This window comes from Sitodiplosis mosellana, unplaced genomic scaffold, assembly GCF_009176505.1.
Source record: "Sitodiplosis mosellana isolate CC-2019 unplaced genomic scaffold, AAFC_SMos_1.0 Smas_scaffold_2, whole genome shotgun sequence".
NCBI lineage: Eukaryota > Metazoa > Arthropoda > Insecta > Diptera > Cecidomyiidae > Sitodiplosis > Sitodiplosis mosellana.
The window spans coordinates 5342726-5366784 of NW_022595245.1; the positions used below are offsets into that span (position 1 = coordinate 5342726).

At 36.7% G+C, this 24059-nt stretch overlaps 2 protein-coding genes and 1 long non-coding RNA gene across 4 annotated transcripts; all 3 read right to left on the reverse strand.

Annotated features, from left to right (window-relative positions):
* Positions 1–4333: 4333 nt before the first annotated feature.
* On the reverse strand, positions 4334–9062 carry LOC129565313 (uncharacterized). Its single transcript, XR_008687600.1, has 3 exons — positions 8948–9062; positions 7243–7300; positions 4334–4494 (listed from the first exon to the last, which is right to left on the reverse strand). It is a non-coding gene; the product is annotated as an uncharacterized LOC129565313 (long non-coding RNA).
* Positions 9063–9553: 491 nt separating this feature from the next.
* On the reverse strand, positions 9554–11833 carry LOC129565315 (glucose dehydrogenase [FAD, quinone]-like). 2 transcript variants are annotated; one of them, XM_055440060.1, is made up of 4 exons: positions 11614–11833; positions 11419–11546; positions 9893–11355; positions 9554–9816 (listed from the first exon to the last, which is right to left on the reverse strand). In XM_055440060.1, the coding sequence occupies exons 1-4, from the start codon at positions 11765–11767 to the stop codon at positions 9717–9719; spliced, it is 1845 nt and encodes a 614-aa protein (XP_055296035.1). In that variant the 5' UTR covers positions 11768–11833; the 3' UTR covers positions 9554–9716. The 2 variants fall into 2 exon arrangements, with proteins under 2 accessions (XP_055296035.1, XP_055296034.1); XM_055440059.1 differs by having other exon boundaries at positions 11419–11552.
* A 418-nt stretch (positions 11834–12251) lies between these two features.
* On the reverse strand, positions 12252–14480 carry LOC129565316 (glucose dehydrogenase [FAD, quinone]-like). The gene is made up of 4 exons (XM_055440061.1): positions 14197–14480; positions 13999–14132; positions 12474–13936; positions 12252–12397 (listed from the first exon to the last, which is right to left on the reverse strand). The coding sequence occupies exons 1-4, from the start codon at positions 14348–14350 to the stop codon at positions 12301–12303; spliced, it is 1848 nt and encodes a 615-aa protein (XP_055296036.1). The 5' UTR covers positions 14351–14480; the 3' UTR covers positions 12252–12300.
* Positions 14481–24059: the final 9579 nt, after the last annotated feature.

Sequence of the window (24059 nt, forward strand, 5' to 3'; positions counted from 1 at the left end):
ACGCAAAATTATGACACCATATCGTGTCTCTGTCTCTCTCATTTGGATTTTACAACTTTGCCAAAAAGAAAGAAAGAAAAAAAAATTAAGAATTGATGGGATTAGGCGGCATTCGTCGGCGATTTACGATTGCCAATTTCGAAAAAAAGAACAGCGGCGAATGAGTGATAAATCAAAATCGATGGTGAACTTGTTAGACACACTCCGTATGTGCTGGATGTTTCCATGTCTGCCTTAATCATATTCATAAATCCCCTAATTGAATATGTTGGCCTTTCGAAATGCGCGTTATTTTTGGCAATGATCAAAATTCAACATTTACCAAATTGTCTAGAAGTTTTACATTCTTTTTTTCGACTCGTTGAATTTAGGCGTTCGGAATTTAGCTATTTTCTCGGCTCGCTTCAAGAAAGATGGAAGAAAAAATTGAGAAAAACCAGTGAACTATTCGAATGATAAATGTCTTAATTTTCTCATATTAAATCGTGACAAATTGACCTCCCGATTCTGGGTTCCATGTAGGATTTGTGTGTTCGACAAGCTCTCGTCTGACGCAGGCATTTGTTTTAGCTCGGCCACGTAATTACATTTGGAACGACTTCGATACTTATCTGTGCCACTGAAGAGAATCGACAAACCCGTATGCTGAAGTGATTTGTTTTCGGCCCAGGTGTGTGTTAATGGACGTAAGCAACATGAAATGTATCTCGTAACTCATTTGTTTGGTTCGCCAAGTGTATGATAGAGACGAGAGGGAGAGAGAGAGTGAGAGATAGAGAGAGAGCGAGAGAAAAAAAATGCAGTAATAAATATCCCAGAAAAAGAAAACAAATTGAAGCGATAATGAAAATGCCCGAAAGGTGAGATAAGTTAATTATGACCGAAAAAAACACACATCTCTTCTTCAAACCGCGTGAAGAGAAAACGAAAATGGATGAAAATCAAAAATAGTTGTGTGTAAAAAAAATATTTCATTTTCGTGGTTTCAAGAGATCAAACATCACACTGACAAAAATTATTTATGGTCTTCAGTGGTCTTGATGGATGCTGTTGCTCTGTGGTTTTACGGTGTGATTCGAAACCATTAAACACTCACTCTTGGCCGGATATTTTGTGATATTAAAAAAATTAAAACAATCAACATTCCCCGGCTCGTCGAAGCACACAGAAATCAAGCAACGCGTCAATATCATCGATCAAGCCAACTGAAATATCCATCATTGCCATCAAATCGAAAGCTTGCTTCAACCAAATTCGAACTATTTTTTTATTTCCATCGAAATAATAAATAGAATACATTGATCATGCGTTCGTTGGTCTCCGAAACGAATCATTTCGCCGAATGAAGACTGGGCACGGGATGGAAGAAATCGATTTAAGCAGCAAACGAAATTAATAGTCCAACGAAATAAAGCAATTATCTTCGATAATAGCAATGATTAAAATTGCCGAGATGAACCAACGTTATGGATATTTGAGACGCGCGCGCACGTCAAGTGGCCCCAGCCACCAAAAAATAATGACAAATATTTCTTCTTCTTTTTTCGTCCGACGTTGAAATTCAATTTGAAAGAATAAGCGAGTGAGACGAGAGTGAAGAAACATGTGTACTTCGATGGCAATTGTTGGCTAACACACGCGCCCAATCAACAACGCGCACTGAGCATGATATTTGTCTTTTACTTCAATAAATTATTTTCAATTCGCCCGGTACTTGGTTTTTTTTATTTCATTCACCGGCACCGTTATTATCGTTACAGTGTATCACAACACTGTGTGTGTGTATGTGTATGCTGGTGCTTGCGCTACTACAACAATAGTCGCGTTCAAGGGAAGAGGAAAAAAAACATACTCACCTGAACGAATCTGTTAAGAGAAAATATAACAATTTAAATTTAGATTGAGCGAAAAAAAAACGTAATTTCAAAATTAAACGAGAGGAAAACATGCAAACCATCCAATCGAAATAACATTTCATCGTAACGATTAATTTTGATTCAAGTTCGTATTAGAATAAATTAATATACTCGTGTGTGTGCCCGTTGCCCATACAAAACCGCAACCAATCTGCGTCTCTCTCTCTCTCTCTCTCCGTGCCGGTCGTTCTCCCTCTCGTAGCAGCAACAGCACCAGTCGCGATCGCTTTTATGTGCACTTAATTGCACGGTAATTGTATCGCGCAAGAGACAATTTATATAATTTTTGTCGTGCGACTCATTTTCTTTCAGCTTTTTTTTCTCGGTCGTTTGTACTGTGGAAAATTTCGTGATCCCACGATTATTGCCAACATATAATCGTGCATATCACAATTTTGTGAACGAATCACATTTTTTACACCAAATCTCGTCATTTTTGTAGATTTTTTCTAAGGTGATTACCGTAAGATTTAATATAATTGCGCTGAAATATTGCGTCGATCCAAAGTCCAAACGTTTTATAGTAATTGATTTACCAACAAATGGGGAACCGAAGACTGAAATGTTGAAGAAGCCTTTCAATTTAAATTCATTTGTCACTAATTTAATTCACATCATTGCGAATTCTTCAGAAATGAAACGCCATAAATTGAGTGTGATAATAAAGTTGTATCTCGATAAAATAGAGCAATTCATTGAGGATTTGCATATCGGTGATCTTCATATTGTGCAGTAGATAATAACCGAATAAATCTGTTCCTTGAATGATTACAGTCAACCTAATCTCAGGAATTTTCAAATTGACCAATGAATCTCGACTGATACAAAAACCCGATAGGTTCTCATTTTTTTGCCATAGCCATCGAAGTTATCGGCACACGTTGATCTGGGTTATCTGAAAATATTCTTTTGTTTGCCAAAACAAAGAAGCAATATTCATATTTTAGCGGTAACGATACGAGTTGTTGCAAAGCTCTTGATAAATGAATAGAGTAGTGAGCTGTTCACTGAGCCAAAAAACGAGATTTTATGCACTGTAGAAATCACCAGTTTCGTTTGATATTCAAAAAAAGGGGAATAAAATACAAACGGATTTGCATAAAATTCTCCACTCTCATCAATGTGACTGTGAATGTGAATGATCATCGACGTGTTTGGATTAAGCGGATCGGATAGCAGTAACTTGGCCTGTTTAAAAACACTCTAACGAACCAACAAGTAATGAAGAGGTGTGCTTTTTCTGGACACACAAATGAAAGAATGAAAAAAAAAAACGGAAAATGAAGAGAGGTGAAAAACACACAGCGAAATCGATTATTTATCGACTAATTACTAAAGTTAGTTACAGCTTGTTATACATTTCAAATTAGATCCAATTGAGTGATTTTTTGAGTTGATGATTTGTACTGTGTCGTCCTATTGTTCGAAAGAACACCACTACTTGTTTCTTTTTTTCTTCCTTCTTTCTGCTTCACAGCGAATGCACTTGTCTTTTCGACACACACACACACACACACAGAGAGAGAGAGAGAAATAGATTACGAGAGTTGTTCATGCAAGCAAAATGGTGTTGAACTTTTTTGGGTTAGTTTTTTTTTCTTCTCTCGATCAGTTTCTAATTAAATCCATTGAAGCAAATCATTTAGCAGCGATCGTATGAATTAGCATAACATCAACACGGCCACTTTATCGATCACGTCTCTCTCGCTAGCGACGCGCTTATGAAGATGTTCGAGCTGAGGTGAACAAAGTTAGAAAAAAACATGCTAAATTAGAACGTTGAAAAGGAATCAAAGCGTAATTTTCTATTGTATAAAATCACACCAAAATTTACACAACCAACGAGTCGTTCTCGTTCGTGTTCTGCTATTGTTTTCTGATCAAACTCAAAATGTGATGATGCTTAACCAATAGCCACTTTTTCTTCCGCTATGTTCCGTTTGGTCGCGGCGCTCAATTTTTTTCCTCACCTCACTCTCTCGCAACAAAAAATTGAGTAATTTTGGTTTAACGTCTTCGTTAAAAGGTGTGGAGGCGAACAAAAACAATGAACGAACACAATCGTCGAATCAGATCGATTTTTTTTTGCATAAGAATGGAATCTGTAGGAAAAAAGCGATGATTCGTGATAGCAAACAAAAGGTGAGCACCGTAAATAAGACGTCGCGCATTTGTCATGCAATTTAAGAATGTTTTAACAATACGAGAAGAAAAAAAATCACATCAACAATTTTTGCCTCCCAAAATACACCGGAGAAAAAAGGTGAGAAAAAGAAAATTAATGCGCTTAATTTTGTGTTTACGGTCGCGCTGCTTAATGCGAGCAATTTGTATACTCTCGAGCATGGGAAAAATGGTGGTGGCATTTGCTATGGAAATGAAACAGATCAAAATTTCTTCAATGTTTATTTAAACTGGTCAATTGATCGATCACAGAAACAGCAGCAGCAGCAGCTACTTGATTGAAGAGGAATTCGAAAAATGTGTCGTGCCAATTTACATGTTTATCTCCAAATGGTAGGTGAAAAGCAGCATGGTTTTAGTCATGTCATTAGCCAGTCTAATGAAGTTACTTCATCTTTATTCAATTTATCCGCAACACGTCGCATTGAAGAGAAATGTCCACAAATTACGGGTTCTAAAAATAGACAACACGAAATTCAATAAATAAATGTATGTGATTTAAAACAATTTGATTTAATTTACCACAGTAAGAGAGAAAAAAGCAGCAACGACAACGGCAACGACAACGAACAAGAAAAAAATATTTGAAAATGTCAAACGGATTGAGTTTCGTTTCGGGAGTGCGAGAGATTTACTGTGTGTTCGAGCATGAATATGTGTGAGAATTAGGAAGGGAATGAAATCCGAGCAGTTAAATGAACGGAGTGCGATGACTTTGAAACTTGGCTGCAACGAGCACAATCGCCTGTTTAATTCGTCATCGAGCGCAACGAGAGCGCATATTACAATGAACCACTTAAAATTTGAAATATCTGTGAATGCTTTTATTTACGGTTTGGCTGGTTTTTGTCTCGTTGTTTGTTGTCTGTTTACAGTATGAGCGGGATGTGTGCGGGTGCGTACGCGCGCGGGCTCGCACCAGAGAATGATGACAGTTAAATGGCTTCTGCCGGTGCACAGGAGATTCCGAGCTGTTGTTTTATGGTAAATTAAATCCAAAAATGTGAAGTAATTGTTTTCGAAAATGCATTTGAACGTGAACGTGTGTATGTGAGTGTGGCTGTCAGTGGTTTTTTTTTGCTACTCTTTACTCCGGTCTTATTTTCATTTAGCTCGCGGTCGTATGCAGCAGACAGACACAAGGCAGACAGTTCGGGTGGATGTGTTAGCAAATGGAATATGATGCATTTTGCATATAGTCGCTTTACGGTCGGTGAGATGATGATTGTGATGATGGTGACAAGTGAATGGAAAATCAGGGCGCGCATCACCGTCGCTATGCAATTAAAAAGGCATGCTCATGTATATGTATGCATTCAATGGCGAAAGGCAAATCCACAGACGCCGGAGCACATTTGAAATATTTTGGAATCATTACAATTTGCATAATTTCAGTTGCAATGGGTCAATGTGACGTCAATTTTGTCTCTCGCTTGCCAACCTGCATCGCTCGAACATTTAACCAAATTCTTGAAAAAATTTCCAGCGCAAGTTGTAACTTAAAACGAAAAATGCGATTCAATCGTCAAGAATTTAGCACAAACTCCAAGTTCTTTCTTCATTTTAAGTTCATTTCGAACAAAAAATTGGAAATTTATTCAAATCTTTAGGTAAAATAGAACAATTTTTATCAGTGGAATAATCAATCGATATATTGGACTGTGGTGTCCAATGTCCATTCGTATAGGCTTGTCCTTTGCGTGCTCATTACCGCCAAAAAGCCGTTGAGCTGATAACAAATGGCATGACGCATTTTTAAAAGCTCTCGTCCAAATCTGTTCGCTTATGATAATTAACCATAATGAATATAAATGTCCAATTAAACTAATATTTATCAGTTCAATCAAGACGAAAGTTTTGGACGCACGCAATATCAATACACCGCAATACTAATACCATTGTGGCTGTGACGACCAAAGTGGTCGAGATTTCGGAATGTGATTTCGCACACGTTTTTCTATTTAGAGAGAAACGCTGTTTCTTTGTCGACATAATTTTCGGAAGTTCATTAACATCTGCTTTAAAATGTATAATATTCAATTGATAGGCTGATTTGTGTAGATCTTGAGTTTATATGACTTTCAAGCTACGGAATATAATCACCATTTTTTTCGATCAAATTGAAGCGCTCAATAAAAATGACACTGTCCAACAAACCTGGTGTGATCACGCATTTTTTTTCTAAGTCTCTTTCTATCGATCTTTATTCTTTGGAGAAAAAAAAATGTGAAAAAACTGGCTAAGAAAGCCTAACGAAGTCAAATCCGTAGAGTCAGAAGATCGATGAAAGTCTATTCGAAAATCAATTGGTTACTCTATAGCCAAAGCAATATTGGTACCAGCGTCAAAATTTAGCTTACATATATTTTGTCACTCAAATTGATTATGGTCGCTTGAAATGCACTGATAGATATCAATACAACATCGATTTTAATGATCTGCGATCAATCTTGTTCGATGCAGCTCTCGATCGAGAGAGAGAGAGACGGAGAAAATGAAGTCTATTTAAACTATTTGGATTATTAGTCAACCAATTATCAATGCTTCATGTGTATTCTTGGCTGGTTTAGCGCATTGTGATACCCGCATTATTAATTAATTACGGTTTTCGCTGCGACTTGCTCTTTTTTTTTGTATTAATTAATAAACATCGTTCACGAGATTTGTGCTTTGCTTGGGAATTCTCACAATGACATCATATACGTTCAATCCAATTTTTTTTTCTCTCCAAAGTTCACATTATTAACAGACTTGATGAATGGCTTCAAATACAAATGGGCCATTTAATCGGTTTAGCACCACTTGAAACAAATGCCATCAGTGCTCCGGACAATGACTTCTGATTTTATACCTATTTAAATTCGTTGATTTTTTTTAAGCAGTAACCCGCTGCTCAAACTTTAAATTCGATTTCAATATTGTGTGTCACACCGAAAACAAAACAAAAATAAACAGAAATTGAAATTCACGAAGATTTAAAAAAATGAACCGTAAAATCTTAGCGGATTTCAACCGTTTTTTGTTTACTGTTTGCAAAACTCATCCGAGTCGGATGAAACGGCATGGCTGAGTGGGTGAATGAGAGTATTCAGACATGATTACGAGTAATTAAAACGTTGAGCTGGATTTTATGTAATTATACCTCAATTATTATTCTCATCGCGGAAAAAAAAGTCGGCACATGTCAAATAAGTCTGGATCTGGAATGAAACAATAGGCATCGAATTAATTGAAAACGTCCCAGCTTATACATGTGTGAACATGTAAGTGTTGAATGGAACATACACAAAAATGATTATTTGCATTTTGAAACAAAGGAAAACATGCGCCATTCGTGAATATCACGTTGAGCCATTGATTTTTTTTTTGCTAGTTTATCTGTTTTCAGCGGCCACTGACTCAATTTTTCAATAAAGTGCATTCATCTCAGGCATCTTTGTTCAACTTATTCGACCAAAAATAAACACAAAATCGACGTAAAATGTCAAATTCCTTATTTAAAATACCATTTGGATTCTGTTTTGATGCCAAATATTTTTTTACAAGCCAAAAAATTGCTTATTCCATTTTTTTTTAAGTCCAAACTACTTATGGATGCAAACTGATCCGCTACAGCGCGTGTGTTTGTGTGTTTGGAATCTATCCATACGTTTATTCATGATATTTCACTTTCTTTTGCTGATCGACGACGAAAATGTACTTTCTTTCACTGTATTATCAAAATCAATCTCGTTTATAGTTTGGCCCGCTTTAATGCTCTTACTGCTCGTTTTCTCGAATATCTGGTTTAAATGTGCCGCTATGTAAACTGCACGAATTTAGTTTGATTAACAGCTATGCGAGACGCAATCAAATTCTCAACTCAAACACAGACTTTTTTTCTGTCTATCTTTCCACGCTTTATTTGTTTCTAATATTATTTTACGTCAAATAGTTTTTTTTTCGTCGATAAGTTTTTCGGATGATGTGCTGTAGCTTTTACCAGTTTGTTTTTATTTGTTTTGGTTCAGCTCAGCTCAGCATAAGCTTATAAACAATCCAAATGGAAACATATATCAGATTATTATGAAAGACATCAAAAGAAAACGCACCGACTCAACAAATCATATCACAACGAGACTGAATTCCCAAATTGCTTGTTAGACACTCAACCGATAAATTTGTATAATTAAAACATTGATAACATTTTCCACTAATTTAAAACGGTTTTTCGGAGAAAAGTCGAATAATTTCAATTTGGTATTCATAATTTAAATGCTAATATTTTATTGGAATGTAAAAAACTACCTCCCCTAACATTGAGCAGTGAGCCGTGGCATTCGACGAAAAACAGTCGCATACACAAATCGATGAACAGAGACAATTGTACACGGAGTTTGTGTGAAAAGATTTAATTGGATTGGATATTTCATTAATTCGCATTATGTGCACAGTTAAAATACGTAATAATAACACAACGACAAAGCCCTTGCCGACACGAACGAGCAAAGTGACATCGAAATGCCATAAATTAATGATCTTATTTATGAAACATACAAGAAAAACAAAACACATCAAAGAAACACTCCATGGCGCAACCACCAAGCAATAACCGAAGTGTAATAGTAATTTGGTTATTGTGCGATGAACTGAAATTTGACACAAAACATTCTAGTGGAGCTTTATATTACGATCTTTTTTTTGCGCGATTGTTTATTTTAAATGTTTTCTACACGAGGTACATCAATACCTAATAGGTATTACTTATACAAGTAAAAGCTTTGAAATATTTTATAACAAGTGAAAAGATGCATAGCTCATGAATACAAGCAAACGTGATCAAAATACTCTCAATTAGCAGTTAATACTAGAAAACAGATTGGTTAAAGACAACTCTTTGTCTATTCTGACACTTTCAACGCACTTGACAGCGCATTTTGGCGGTTCATGTTATAAATTGAAAGAGAGTGTACACTTTGAATTTCACCATGTCACTGATAGACAATATGATGTCCAACTAATTGAATAATTCCTAATTTTTGACCATATCAGATGGATTTATTAGGTCGTTCAAATATTTTTAGATATAATAATAACAAAAGCCAAGCAAATAAATAAAAATTTCAAGCTGACAATATTCAGATAACAAGCACAAGCTCAGCCAACATCGGCTTTTGTTTTCTATTTTTGGTTCTGTGCAAACAATTGTATCGTGCAATTCTTATCTAGCGTCGTGAAAGTTGTTATCAGTTGTGTGTTGAATAATTTCGGCATTGACCAATGAAATCATTTCATAAAAATCGGAAGATGTGTTTACATAACGCAAATTTTCGCATTAATTTTCGCAAAATATCAAATCAATTTAGACTCAGCGATTTTGTGAAAAATATGGCAAACATTTGAGTGTACGCAAATATTGAAAACTAAAAGAATAAATTCATCATAGCATTGGACAATTAATACAATTCTAGAGGTAGCTTTGAAAATCAACATAAGTTACACATTTATTTGTTTTATTCTTTAAGCAAATTGTATACAATATATTTCATATATCAATTGGGAAATCAATAATCAATGTGTTGTAACAAATTTCATGCTAAATAACTTGATTGTAGATATTGGACTAGTTGAAACAAATCATTCCGTTCGTGAGTGATCTTCTTTAATCAAATCTGCACCCTTTTCACCGATCATGATGCAAGCTGCATTAGTATTCCCTGAGACTGGGCTGGGCATTCTGGAAAAAAAATTAACAAAAAAAAAACGCATTTCAAACATTTTTTTCAAATGGATCGTTAAGAATATAAACTTACATGCCGCCATCGATTTGCCTTAATCCTTCAATACCACGAACTCGCAGGCGAGGGTCAACAACGGCTTCTGGATCTGTCGAATTTCCCATTTTGCTCGATCCAACTGTGTGATTCGTAGGATAGGAAATGTAACGAATATAACAGAGCCAGTATTCATCCGACATGTATTCCAAATGATCACACCTATCGAGAGGCAGTCGCAATAGCCTAGCACCTTTCTCCTTATACGCTTTTGTATTCAATACTCCAAGCACTCTTTTTATCGCTCGGAATAAAGCTTGAACATCGTCTTTATCAGTTAAATACTTTGGTCGCATTATCGGTTTATCATACGGTGACGAGCTACTCAATTTAATATAACCACGTGATTTTGGTTGCACCAACTCTGCAAAAATGCACCCAACCTCAAACTTTTTGAGTTTTTCATTGAAAAACTCTTTAATTTTCGGTTCGAAACCAGAGATCACTGTCCTTTGTATATCGACATCTTGTGGCAGGTGTAAATACGACAGTTGCATATCGGGATACTCCGTTCCGTTGAAAGTATTTATAAATGCAGTCGCTTGAACTTGAAATCCATTTGCAAGTGGACCAGTATTATGGATAGCAAAATTGTAAATGCTGTCAAGTTTAGCATGGATCGGATCGATTGGTTCTAATTCTGAAAATGAGAAAAACAATCGCACAAAAATGTGTTCATACAAATTCTCACCAACACGCAAATCACTTTTCACTTGTATTCTCAGCTCTTCTAAGTGATCTTTTGGGCCAACACCAGAATTCATTAGAATTTTTGGGCTCATGATTGAACCAGCTGATAAAACGACTTCCTTCGTTGCCGCGGCTTTCATTTTACGCTCTCCTTTGTAAACAAACTCAACACCAGTTGCTCGATTATTCTCGTCGATTAAAATCTTCTGAACATCAGCATTATAAATGATATGCAAATTCTTTCGCTTGCTAGCTGGAATGAGGAACGCCTTTGCCGTGCTATGTCGTCTCCCATTCCAGAAATTTCCCTGAACATCGACTGCACCAAATATTTTGTCTGCATTTATATTATCAATCGTTTCGATTCCAATTTCGCTTAAAGCTTTAAGGTACACTTGATTGTACGGTAAATCTTCTCCACTAAACGAATCCACTTTCATTGGTCCTTTATCGCTATGATACATTCCATTCTTATAATTCACAAAATCCGTATTTTGATTATTTTCTGACTTTTTGAAGTAGTGCAACACACTATCATAGTCCCAGCCGGGATTTCCATACGAACTCCATTTATCAAAATCATGTTTATGACCACGAACGTACAGCATTGAATTGATGCTGGATGTTCCACCGAGCATTTTACCTCTAGGTCGGAGACACCCCTTTGGATACGACAGACAAGCGGTATCGGACTCAGTACGGAATTGCCAATCATATTCAGAATTCAGCATTGTATATTGAAAACCTGGAATCTACGAAATTCAAATGGACTCTGAAGAAAAATGATGAAAAAGATCGATTATTTTGGTAATTACTTCAGATTCCAACGGTGGAGTGCCGCCAGCTTCCAATAAAAGAACTTTCCAATCTTCAATCTCACTTAATCGACTTGCCACAACTGCACCCGACGATCCACTGCCAATCACAACGAAATCGTATTCGTCTAAACCTAAAAAGAATTAACTCACACCCGAATTTCATCTAAATTTAATTTTTTTCCACAGAGTTACCATTTTTCAATGCTGTTTCGCCATAGTCTTTCGGCCACATTTCAGGTGGAGAGATCGAACATTGAACCGCGAGAAGCGTTTGAATTAATGTTGTCACCAAGTGATTCGCAGGTCCAACACTTTGAGCCGAACATTGTGATGAAAATGAACTCATCTTGCTGAAGTGCGATCTTATGAACGTCTTGTGTACACAACCGAATACACTCAAATGAACGGTAGGTACTTGTTGAACTTACTTTTAATCAATGTCAAGTTTTTTTTTATTGTTTCTACTTGAAAATTTGCTCGTGTGAGAGAAAAGAAACTTAGAATGAACGCAATCAGCACAAGTCAAAGAGTTAGGAATGCGCTTTATGACGTCTGCGATAACGTAATAATATCAGCGACAAGTGTTTTTTGTTAGCCTGCCAAGCGCAACTCGTGTGTTTGATCAATTAAAAAGACAATTCTTTGTTGACTAATTGATTAAGACTTTTTTGAAGACATTTTTGATTATGAAGTGATCCATACATATGGTAAACCGATCATGTTTTCACTGTTTTTTTTGTACATTATATATTACGTCACTTTGTCTGAGAGTTGAATTATCTCTGAACTAAAGTGTTTCTTGATAGAATATTTCATTGAAAACAAAATGATTTAAAATCTCAAACAAAGTTTTATATTTGTGAACACAGTAAATTGGTTTTACAATCGAGAGTAGTCTTCTTTAATCAAATCTGCTCCCTTTTCACCGATCATGATGCAAGCCGCGTTAGTATTTCCTGAGACCGTATCTGGCATTCTGAAAACAAAAACAATGTTGATTAAATGAAAAACTGCTTTAACATGAATGAAACGCAAAAAATGAAATCCCCTACATGCCACCATCAATTTGTCTCAATCCTGTGATACCGCGAACACGTAGCCGTGGATCGACAACAGCATTTGGATCTGTTGAATTTCCCATTTTGCTCGTTCCAACAGTATGACTGGGTGGATAGGAAATTTGTGGAATATAACAACGCCAATATTCATCCGATAAATACTCAAGATCATCACATGGCTTCAAGGGAATGTGCATAAGCTGAGCATTTCTTTCTTTGAACGTGTTCGTATCCAAAAGGCTAAGAATTCGTTTGATTGCTCGAATTATTGCTGTAGTATCTTCATCGTTGGTTAGGTATTTCGGTCTAATTATTGGCTTGTCTGCAAACGATGTAGTGTTAAGCTTGATGTAGCCTCGTGATTTCGGTTGAACCAGATTGACTTCTATATAGCCAATATCTAAAGTTTTTGTTTTTTCCGTTAAATAATCTCGCATTTCTGGATTGTATGCCGTATAGCCGGAGCTTGAGAAATTCGAATTTACAGGATTATGATATAAATGAAGTTGAAAATCGGGATTTTCAGTTTCATTGCGTGAGTTTATGAAACCGGTCATGGTAGCTGACAATTGTTTGGTTGTTAATAATCCTGAATTGTGCATAAGAAGTTTATATAACTCATCAAATTGGGAACTGGCCGAAGAAATTCCGGAAGGTGTGAATGAAACAAACAATCGAGTAATCAGATGATCAATATAGTTTTGACCAACCGGTAAATCGCTCTTGATTGGAATGCCTAAATTTTGTAGTTCATCTTTTGGACCAATTCCGCTCAGCCATAGAAGCTTCGGACTCATCATTGAACCAGCAGATAAAATAACTTCTTTTTTAGCTGTCGCCTCCAATCGGTGATCTCCTTTGTACGTGAATTGAACACCAGTCGCCCGATTGTTTTCGTCAATGAGAATTTTCTCGACTTCGCCATAATAAATAATATGAAGATTTTTTCGATCTTTAACTGGTGCCAAAAACGCTTTGGCTGTGCTTTCACGTCGTCCATTCCATATATTTCCTTGATTATCTCCAGCTCCCACATCTTTGTCACCATTTATATCGAAAATAGTTTCAATGCCAATCTCGCTGAGTGCATTTAAATAGACATCTTCAAAAGGCTTTCGTGGACCATAGAAATCCACTTTCATTGGCCCCGCATCACTGTGATATCTCCCGTTTTGATACTCCACATACGGCTTGTATTGATTGTTTTCCGACTTTCTGAAGTATTTCAGCACATTTTCATAATCCCAACCGGGATTTCCGTAGTAATCACTCCATCGATTGAAATTATCTTTGTGACCACGAATGTATTGCATCGAATTGATGGCAGATGATCCACCCAACATTTTGCCTCTAGGTCGGGAACATCCAGTGGGGTATGCCAAACAAGCTGTTTCCGATTCGGCTTTGAATCTCCAATCAAATTCCGTTCCATATAAGCCACCTTGAAAACCTGGAATCTGATCGAAAACCGGTCTTTGAAAAAAGTCAATGAAAATTGGTAAACGTTTGATGATGTTACCTCTTCTTCAATAGGAGGAACACCACCAGCTTCTAATAACAAAACATTCCAATCCGCAATTTCACTCAGTCGACTTGCAACAACTGCACCCGACGATCCACTCCCGATCACAATGAAATCGTACTCGATAAGTCCTGCATGAATTCGAATATTTAGAAGAAAAAAAAACATTTTTACTTTCAAAGACAATTTACCAACCATTTTTTAAAGCCACTTCTCCGTGATCGTCTGGCCACAGCTCTCGTGGTGAAATTGCACAATGAGCAACCAGAAGTGTTTGAACTAACGTGGTAATCAGCTGATTTGCTAATCCAATACTCTGCGATGTACACTGCGGCAATGTAATATTCATTTTTCACTTCACACTTCACAACAACTCCGAACAACTATGAACGAATAAAGCAACTAGCACTGTATTTATAGTCTGAAGTTTATTGGAAAGTACGAATTTACAAAAAGAATGTCAATATTAGTTTATCTTTTATTTTATCGAAGTCGTTATGTATTCACAATGAATCGTATAACACCCATTCGGAATTCCCAGTTTTTTTTTAAATAGATAAGAGTTGAATCACTTCTATTTTTGTAATAAATTGCTTTCATTTCAGTTCATGTGCATGCTTCCTTTGCAGGTTTCATTTACTTATTGATAATAACTTGTCTACATTTAGATTATTCAAGGGAATAAACGACACAAAGTTGGTTTTTGGTTCTAAACACGTGTAGTGCGGTATGTAGTTACGTACGTACGTATGTAAATAAATAGCAACAACTTGAAAACAACGCATTATAATTATTATTGAATTATAATTGAATATGAATACTGTTCACCTTGAACCAATTCCCATAATGTCAATGAACGTGACCTATACTCACACAAGAAATTGGAAATACGGAAAAAAATAATTCAAATATATCATCGAACGTAACAAGTGCTTCACATAATAAATTTTAATTCGTACATCGGAAGTGATGATAATGAAATTGACAGTTATTAGTTACATTATAAGCCTATAACATTCATTAACTTTTTTTAAAAGGCAGGTAACTTATTAGAATTTTTTTTTTTTCAAAAAATCAAATTTTGAAATTTGTGACTAATTAACGAAATTTCATACCAAACCACTTCATATTATGCAACATTTTAGTTGTTACTTATAAATCCTTATAGGATCGAATATTATCTTCTTTTATCATGTCTGCTCCCTTTTCACCAATCATTTGACACGCTGCGTCTGTATTTCCTACGTAAATTACAAATATATTATTATTTCGAGTTGAAATATGAAAAAAATCGAATGATATGTACAAACCTGACACGACATTGGGCAATGGGCATTCTGAAAAATATTCGAACGAAAATGAATCAATTCAACGCAAAGGCCAATGAAAACAACTTGTAAAATAATTGCATTAAGAATTCAAACTTAAATGCCACCGTCAATCTGTCTCAATCATTTTATGCCACGAATTCGAGAAGAAAAATAGTGAAATACGTCTCATGGAAAAGTTCATGCCCAACAGTTCCAATTCCTATGTCAAATCAATTTTTTTTTAAATTAAATTGGCAATAGCAGCGTCATTGATCTCATAACAGATAACTACAGATAACAACCCATATACATATGTAAAGTATGAAGGATTTAGTTTTTAAATTCAGACTCTTACAAAATGTCGGTTCTTTTTTGTCTTTAGTGCATTTCCTTCGTAATTAACACATACGTAACCGTGGGAAAATTGTCATCAACAAAGACTCAGCAGCTACATTTACACCTACGCGCTGTGCGATGCGTGAAAGTACCTCTCGCGTTGAACGGTGTTGAGTAAAACAAAGACCGAAACGTCAGAGCGCATTAAGTCGCTTGGAAAGTGTGCTGGAGTAGACGTGAAATGATTGTTGTGTCGACATTAAATACCATTTAAAGAAGAAAGAAAAAAAACCAAATCATAATTTTCATGTTTATTGTCTTGTCTTAACAAGGCTTTGATGACGGCTTAACATGGCGGTGATTGGTGATAATTTGTTGATGCCATCAAACCGATAAAAATGCTCTTTATATGTTTGGGCGTTAACTCAAATTAGTAGTCAATGGTTTTGAGCAGATACTTGATGATTTTCTTTTCAGTTTTGGTACTAAAATGGTCCATTGAATTCTGATATTGTGAGGTGAAGGAAATGATGGTTGTCAGTTCAGGCGTTCCTACGCGATATGTTTATGAGTTTTTGTGCAGTAGCCAACGCACCACATTCAACCCAGAGTCGTTCGATTTAAAATGTAACTATCCCGTTCAAAGTATTCATGGAATGCGGTTTTTTCGTTGTTGTTGGCTTGTCATCGGTTCAATATTCGCTTGAATGTCTGCACCGGGAAAAATGGAGACAGCACAATGCCGGCATCTGCGCTGGCAGACAGAAATTTTCTGTACAAAAAAGTTGAATATATATTTCATGGTGCGCGCTCGCGTTTATCAAGCTGAAAGTGTTCACTTTTTAACTTTTTGCGGTTCGCCTGCTTGTCATAACTGCTTTTTCTTCTTCTTCGTTTTGCCATTCAAATAATCTACTCATATTTAATTTTTGTTGACGTTCCAGACGACGGATTACATACAATCGCATGCGCAAAAAACGCACCATGTGTCGCGATTGATTTCGCGTAATCCGACTACCGTTCAAAATGAACGAAACCCATACTCTCACACACACAGAGAGAGAGAGAGAGAAAGAGACGTGTGTATATTCCCGAATAAAAATTGTATCAAGCCGATGTCATCATCGTTATTATTGGCGGCAAATGTTTTGCGGCGCGCCGAAAATATAATTTATGCAAACCGTTTAGACGACTTTGCTCGATCATCGCATCAATGCTGTTTTTTGTCTTCTTCTTCTCTCGGGAGGAAAGGAGGCAAATTTTGTTGGTTGACTTGATTGCACAGAGCAAAAAGAAAAAACGAGAAATCGTCATTACAATGGCCTTTTCCGAAGTCGTGCGCTCGCGCACATACACAGTCTCTGCGAGCAATCACATCCAGCGCTTAACCGACTAACATCAATTCCTCATATTGTATCATTATAGCTTAATTTTAATCTTAATTTATACGATTTTAAGTATCATAAACAACATATATGACACTCATACGCTACCATATTCCAACGCTCGTTAAAGTCGGCCGTATGTGTGTGTCAATGTTCAGTATGCTGTGGCATTTTAACGATTTGAGACAAGAGCGAACACAACACGACTGGACAGATTCCAAAGAAGACAGCGAAGGCAAGGCAACAGCCAATCCAAATCGTAATGCTCACCGAATCACACAAATCAACTATTAACAATTATGATTTTAATTTTCTACCTACTCTTGAACGCATTTTTTTTTCTTCAACCATTAAACATCGAAATTATTGTTATGGCGGTTGGTGTGTGTTTGTACTTTATATTTTTCTTCTTCCTCTTTCGTACCGACATCAGATGCATTATTCTCTCCGGCATAGCAGCAGCAGCAGCAGCAGCATTATCACCCGAGTATTAAAAAATCATATTTTCATTTATGAATGACTTTGTGAGTGTTTTTCATTCACATTTCACTTTTTTATTTCCCAGTTCTACAGGTTTTTTTTTGTTCTACGAAAGCGATAGCAAACGAGAGAATCCATTTGAACTTTATTGGCATTTGATTTACAGAGGTGCACTGAAAAAATGTAGGCATGTGACGCATACTGATACGTATAAAATGTTGCGGGGCTGCAAGCGATACTAAATCCAACTAGATATCCCTGTTCATAATCCTCTTCGAAATGTCTTCGGCAGTGGTCGTGTTACACAATTAAGCGTCCAATAAATTATGTTATGTGCTTGTGCTTGTGTGTTTGACTCACACTCGGCGTGCACCGGTCGCTAGCATATTTTTCGGTTTGAATTATGACGATTGTTGCGCTCTTGGAAATGAGTTCCGCTGCATGCAAACCAGGCAACATGTTTGACGTGCTCGAATCATTTAATAGAGTCTTAAAGTGTGTGTTCTTTTTCATTTTCGAAATTTAATTTATTCATGCCTACGCACTGTTCGCCGTTGCTTCACGTTGATTAGTTAGCATTTGTTTGTTATTTGCTACTGTTCGTGGTTTATTCCTTCGTTTACGAGTAAGAGAGCCAGAGCATGTCTTTGTGAATGAAACTGTTCATTGTTTGCTCGAATTCATTCATCGTTTTTCCCATTCAATTCCAGAGCAAGGCGAGAGAGTTGAATTTGCGTGCGCCGCGTCCAACTATAGTTCTGGGAAAGGTCAATTTTAATTGCATCTCCTTTAAACAAGTTCCAAAGGCGAACCGTGCGCTTCCAGCATGAACGATCTCAAACACTTACCGTTTCTCTTTCTCAATGAAATTGTTATATATATCTGTGGAGTCTCTCGTTAGATGCGATTGCCGATGAGTGACTGAGTGTGTGAATGCAGTGCCATTGATAGAGAATCGACCAAGAAGAAAAAACTCCGATCCAAAATAATTGCTATTGTGTTCCACAAATTATAACAATAATGGGAAATCTTCTTAAAGCGCGGTAGTCAAAATCGATTTCATTCACAAAATGAAAAACTCAATATACATAAAAATCGACGAGGTTCCAACTCACGAAATCATATTATGACAATCGCTTATGATATAACTGAATAAAGTCTTTTCCCTCTTTTTTTTCGCTCAATGACTTTTTTTCCTCTGTTCATTCATTGAATTGATGAGCGTGTGTCTCGGTTCTACCATTCGAGAATCGAAAATCTGTTTTTTTTTCTTCATCATGACCATTGGAAGCACTTGGCCACACTGTTATCCAGCCGAGCGTCTTGTTAATTTTGATTCATCAATCGATGCGCAATGAACGAACCGATGAAATTCTGAAGATCTACTAACCGAAGCCTGCGACTATTCTTAAATGAGAATAACTCAATTTTTTTTTCCTATTATTATTTATTTGCTCATGTTTCCACATGGAAATGGGGGGCTCTTTGAGATCGAGATCGAATCATCATTGAAACAAGAAAATGAAAATTATTTCAAGCGAATGTGAGTGAACGATGGAGAAAGAGATGGAGATGGAGGGCATAAAAAGTACGTCAAATCCGAACGAAAAATCCGGCAAATAAATGAAACGGATGAAAATTGGAAAACAAGAGCACCATTAGTTAACAAAAATGTGTATATCATCGACTTGAGGTCACAGACACAATCCGTATACTTTTCATCTCTCAACATTCAAATTATATCGATTGCATCTTGAGATTCAATTCCGAATCTTGCGCGCGAGCTCCCTCTTTCTCTCGTCTCTCTCCCTCTCGCTCTCTCTCTCTCTATCTTGCTCGTCTCTCCGAAATAGCTTTGGCTTTTGGAACAAGTACTCGTTATATGTTTCGCTACTAATATAGCGATTTCATTTCGAAAATGTAAATAAATCATGTGTAACAATAAAATGAGAGACACAGAGATTGAGATTGAGAGAGAGAGTGAGAGCGAAAGAGAAAAGAAAAACGAATTATCTCGATCGATGGTGTAGTTAGTATATATATTGCTGTTCAGTCATTTCGATCAAATCGAATGCCTCCGGTGAATGGACCAAAATCTAATTCGTTTCTATTCCCCGATCATGACTGTTAAACAAGCGCGATGCAGATAAAGAATACGAAACAACGAACGAAACGAGAAACATATAAAATCAAAGATTATGTATTTCGTCAAACTGTGGTGAAACTGTATCAGTTTGGATTTAGTTTAATTTCACACCAATAAATCGACAAAATAACAAGAAATGGAAAAAACAACGAAAACTAATTAAAAGCCAATATTCTCACTTGATCCAAATATCAGATTTTTTTTTCTCCAGCTTTCCAAAGTGGAATGCGTGTACTGTGTGTGGTATGAGAGTGAAAATATGCATTCCAAATGTGACCCATGAACCAAAAACCATAAAGTTATACGCACTTTCACTACGACCAAAAGAGAGATAGAGAGAAACACACACACACACACACACAACTGAAACAAAAGCACTGAGATCTCATTCACATTGAGTTTAATCAGAGCAACGAACCGATCCGTTTAGAATTCACTTTTTTCTCGAAAATCTCATGAAAAATTTTATTCCGAAAAACGTTGGATCGCAGAGTGAATGAATGCAACGAAAAACGTTTTGATTCATAAATGCTGAATATTTCCGATTTTTCACGTAGACACCGTTTCTAATGTTCTCCACGTAAGCAAACGGATGCGTGTGTAGGAATTCTTTAGAAAATGTGCATGTTTCTGTGTAGCTAATTTCAGTAAAACATTCGGAATCACGAAATTGCCGTTCCAACGAAACGAAACTTCTGACGGCGTTTCTTCTCGTTTTTGTTTTCAGCCGTATGCGAATGCGGTGTTGGAGGTGTAGAGAGGTTTGGAGGCTTTTGCTTCAGCTCGTAATTTAGTGCGGTTTTTCGTTGCAGCAATGGTAATAAAAAAGGAAATGAAATTATGAAATCTTTTTGCCTAGTTTTTTTTCCTGCTCTCACCCTCTTTCTGCTTCATCGCGGTCGCTTTGACAAATAACTTCAGAACGAAGAGCAAAGCTCATACGCTTGAACGGCACCGGCAGCCGCTTGGTGTGATTTGTTTATTTGGTTTTGCACATTATCGCATAATTTAAACAATTATTCCAGTGGTAAATTTCAAATATACGGAGAATATGGACAATATGGCATTAAATTGGATGGTTGGCACGCATTAAAAAAACGCCATGCGGAGCCTTTGACTTCTATTGTCATTGCCATAAATACAATATATTTTTTGTGCTACCGAATGGTTTTTTTTCGCTCCCGCTTCCTCTCTCATCGTTCTGCGTCTCCAGCGCGCGCACACACACACACAGAGACTACGGCCGGGTTCAATGTAAGCGCGCGCGTGGTTACGTTTTTATAACCATTATTTCATTAGTTGCATGCTGTTGATTGCACGGCCATCCGCGATGCCAGAGATTGGCCCAACAGCAGCAGCAGCACAGTTCGTTTGCCGATTTACGGCAAGTGAATCTGTTTGTGCGTGCATTGATGTGCAAACCATTAAATAATCATAAAATAAAAATCATCGCACGGAAAATATGAAACGAGAAAATTGTTATTTACATTACATTTGCGGTGAGGCTGTGACTCTGACTCTGACGAAAGACGAAAACACAAACATGAGCGAATTCGCTCAATAATTTCCGTACGAAGTGAATTCTACTTAAAAACACTGAATGCTATACCGGTTTATTTGAACTGAATTGCATATCGAAGATTTGTGGCATGTTTGCCTGAATGAATGAATGAATGGCGTATCAAAATTTATGATTGCCACAAACGACACTCTGGCTCGCGTCTTCGTTTCTCTCTCGCTCATTTTTTGTCTGCTGGCGCGCAAACCACATGAACGTCGACACAATAATAGAGACAAATGTCACACTGCACATCGAAAAATTATCTCTCGTGTAGGGAATGTGTTTCTGACGCTCGCGTTCGCTCGCTCACTTCATCCAATGCACTAAATCTCATTTTATTTCTTCAGTTTTTTTTTTCTGTTATTGTTGTTGTTGCTCATTCGCTTGGGATCTCAATCATCAACATATTTTGCAGAAAATGCTCCACAAGCCATGACGCTGCATGTCATTTCGTTCTGTACTTAATGACAAAAAGTCATATACAAAAAAAAAACGAATCGAAACGAAATGAGAACTCTCATTCCACTAACGAACGTCGTAAAAATATAACTGTTGACCTCATTTTGTCAATGCGAAATGCACAGGTAGTTAAATGATATGAAATAATATCGAAATCACCGATGATTTGTTCCGATTTTCAAAGTTTCTTTCGTTACGTTCCAAGCACCCACCAAAGTTTTTATCCACCCGATTGGAGTGACATGACATATTTCAACGTATGTATATGTGTCGGCCGGTATCTTGAGCCAGTGTTCGACCGACACAATGTGATGTGAAAAGGCGCACACGGTTCCTTCAATGCATATATCATATCACCCCGTTTCCTATTTCCAATAGATGACATTTGCATGGCACGACGAGTAAACGGTTACATTTCGACGTAGCATACAGTCATGTGAAATGACACCGGAAATTCAAATGGCAACGAGAAATCTAACGAAAAGTCAAATTCATTTTCATTTCCTCGATTCAAAATTGCGAATGATATTATTTCTTCAAACAATTTGCGCGTTTTGAGCGTTAAATCGATGCTATATGTCATCGAAGACCCCGCGCCACGTTTAGTGGTTTTGTTCCCGCTGCGAAAAGGGGATAGAAGATAGAACAGCACAGCCTTAATTAACTGTTAATTTTTTTATCACAAATGGCGCACGTTGTGAAATCTACTGTGAACTAACTGTTCGCGAGAGCGCGAAATCATAATTTTATTAATGCTGCATTGTGCAATCAATGAATTTAATGAAGGCAAAAGAAGAAAAAAACAGACTCAATATTGATTATTTGTTAATGGAAACGACTTGTTGTCTGCCAATTCTTTTTTACTTGCTTCGATTCAGACAGCAAAAAAAGAGTCTTTTGTTCTTGCCTTCAAATAGAAACGATTGGTTAAATTTGAAATGCCCATTGATAAACCAACACACACACACATGCACGCAGATACAATACGAATAGGCAACAAAAATCGGCTAAATGTAATGGGGCTCTCCTACGGTCGGCACAGCACACAAAAGAAACGACCAAATGACATACAAAGAACAAAGGAAATTCTTGCAAAACTAGACACAGCGGCACACTAGCCCAACAACAAATTCCAAATGGCAACAGGTGTGACCAATTTATATGCGATTCCATTCCATTCGATTCACAATCAATCAGACTTACGTACCCATTCAAGAAACAACAAATTCACTACACTTTCAATGACGATGTCAAACAATCCTTTTCCGGAGAAAAACACCAACGCCTTTTGTTACACACTGAATGGGCCAAAGTTGTTAACATTTTTTTTTTAAATAACGTCAACCATGATGGAATTTTATCCGCTTTCTTGGTCAATGGAAATGATGTCCTTGTCACGGCTATCATTTTCATATTTTCACTTGCAGAATTTGCGCGTCGAGAAAAATGAAAGGAGACATTTCTTCACACAATAACAAAAAAATTCGGTCTCAATAGTTCGGAACGGATTCTTGGAAACGAATCGTTCGAATGGGTACAGAACATTCGATGACGGAAATCGATTGAATTGTCATTAGAAACATGTGCGCCCACAAAATGAGGTCGATTCGGATTTTTCCACGTTATTAGGACGAAATGCGCATTAGCATCAGATGTCTTCTATTGCATTTATTCCCACTGCAATCAGTAAGCGATAACAAAACTAAGCATATACCTATGATTGGACACGGTAATTGATGTGGAAATGGCGATATATGAAGCACTTATCAAAAGAATGACCTAGATTCGATTTCGCTTATGGAATAGTGACAAACACAATTTTTACATCGATATCATACGACTCTTCCATTGAATGCATTTCAAATTTTCTGTTTAGCCAACTGTTTTCAATCCCTTCAAAATCATTACCCATCATCACCGAATAACTGCCGTTACGAAAGTTTGAAAAACATTAAACTAATGTCAATAATGGCAGCATATCACATCGCAATTAAGTATCATATTGGATTTTTCCTATCATTTGTAATTCCAGCGATGTTTCACTCGACATTTGCCACCTGTCCACCAATATGTATTTGATACCGTTTGTTTCATTCAAATTACGTATTTTTCACAAGAACACATTAGTATCGCTAAATGCGACAATTTTCTTGGATGATTTCGATTTGCGCGACAATGTATCGTAAATTAGAATGGATATGTGTCATTAAAAAGGTAAGGACATACTTTGACTATAAAAACGTTCGAGCATTTCGAATTTTTCCTGTTGCGGTCGAACAGTGCAATTGAACGGCTGGTCAGAAAGTAAGGTTTTTCCTCGTTTAAAACTGAAAATCGCTCTATTTGGATATTAAAGAAAGAAATAAAAAGTGAAATAAATC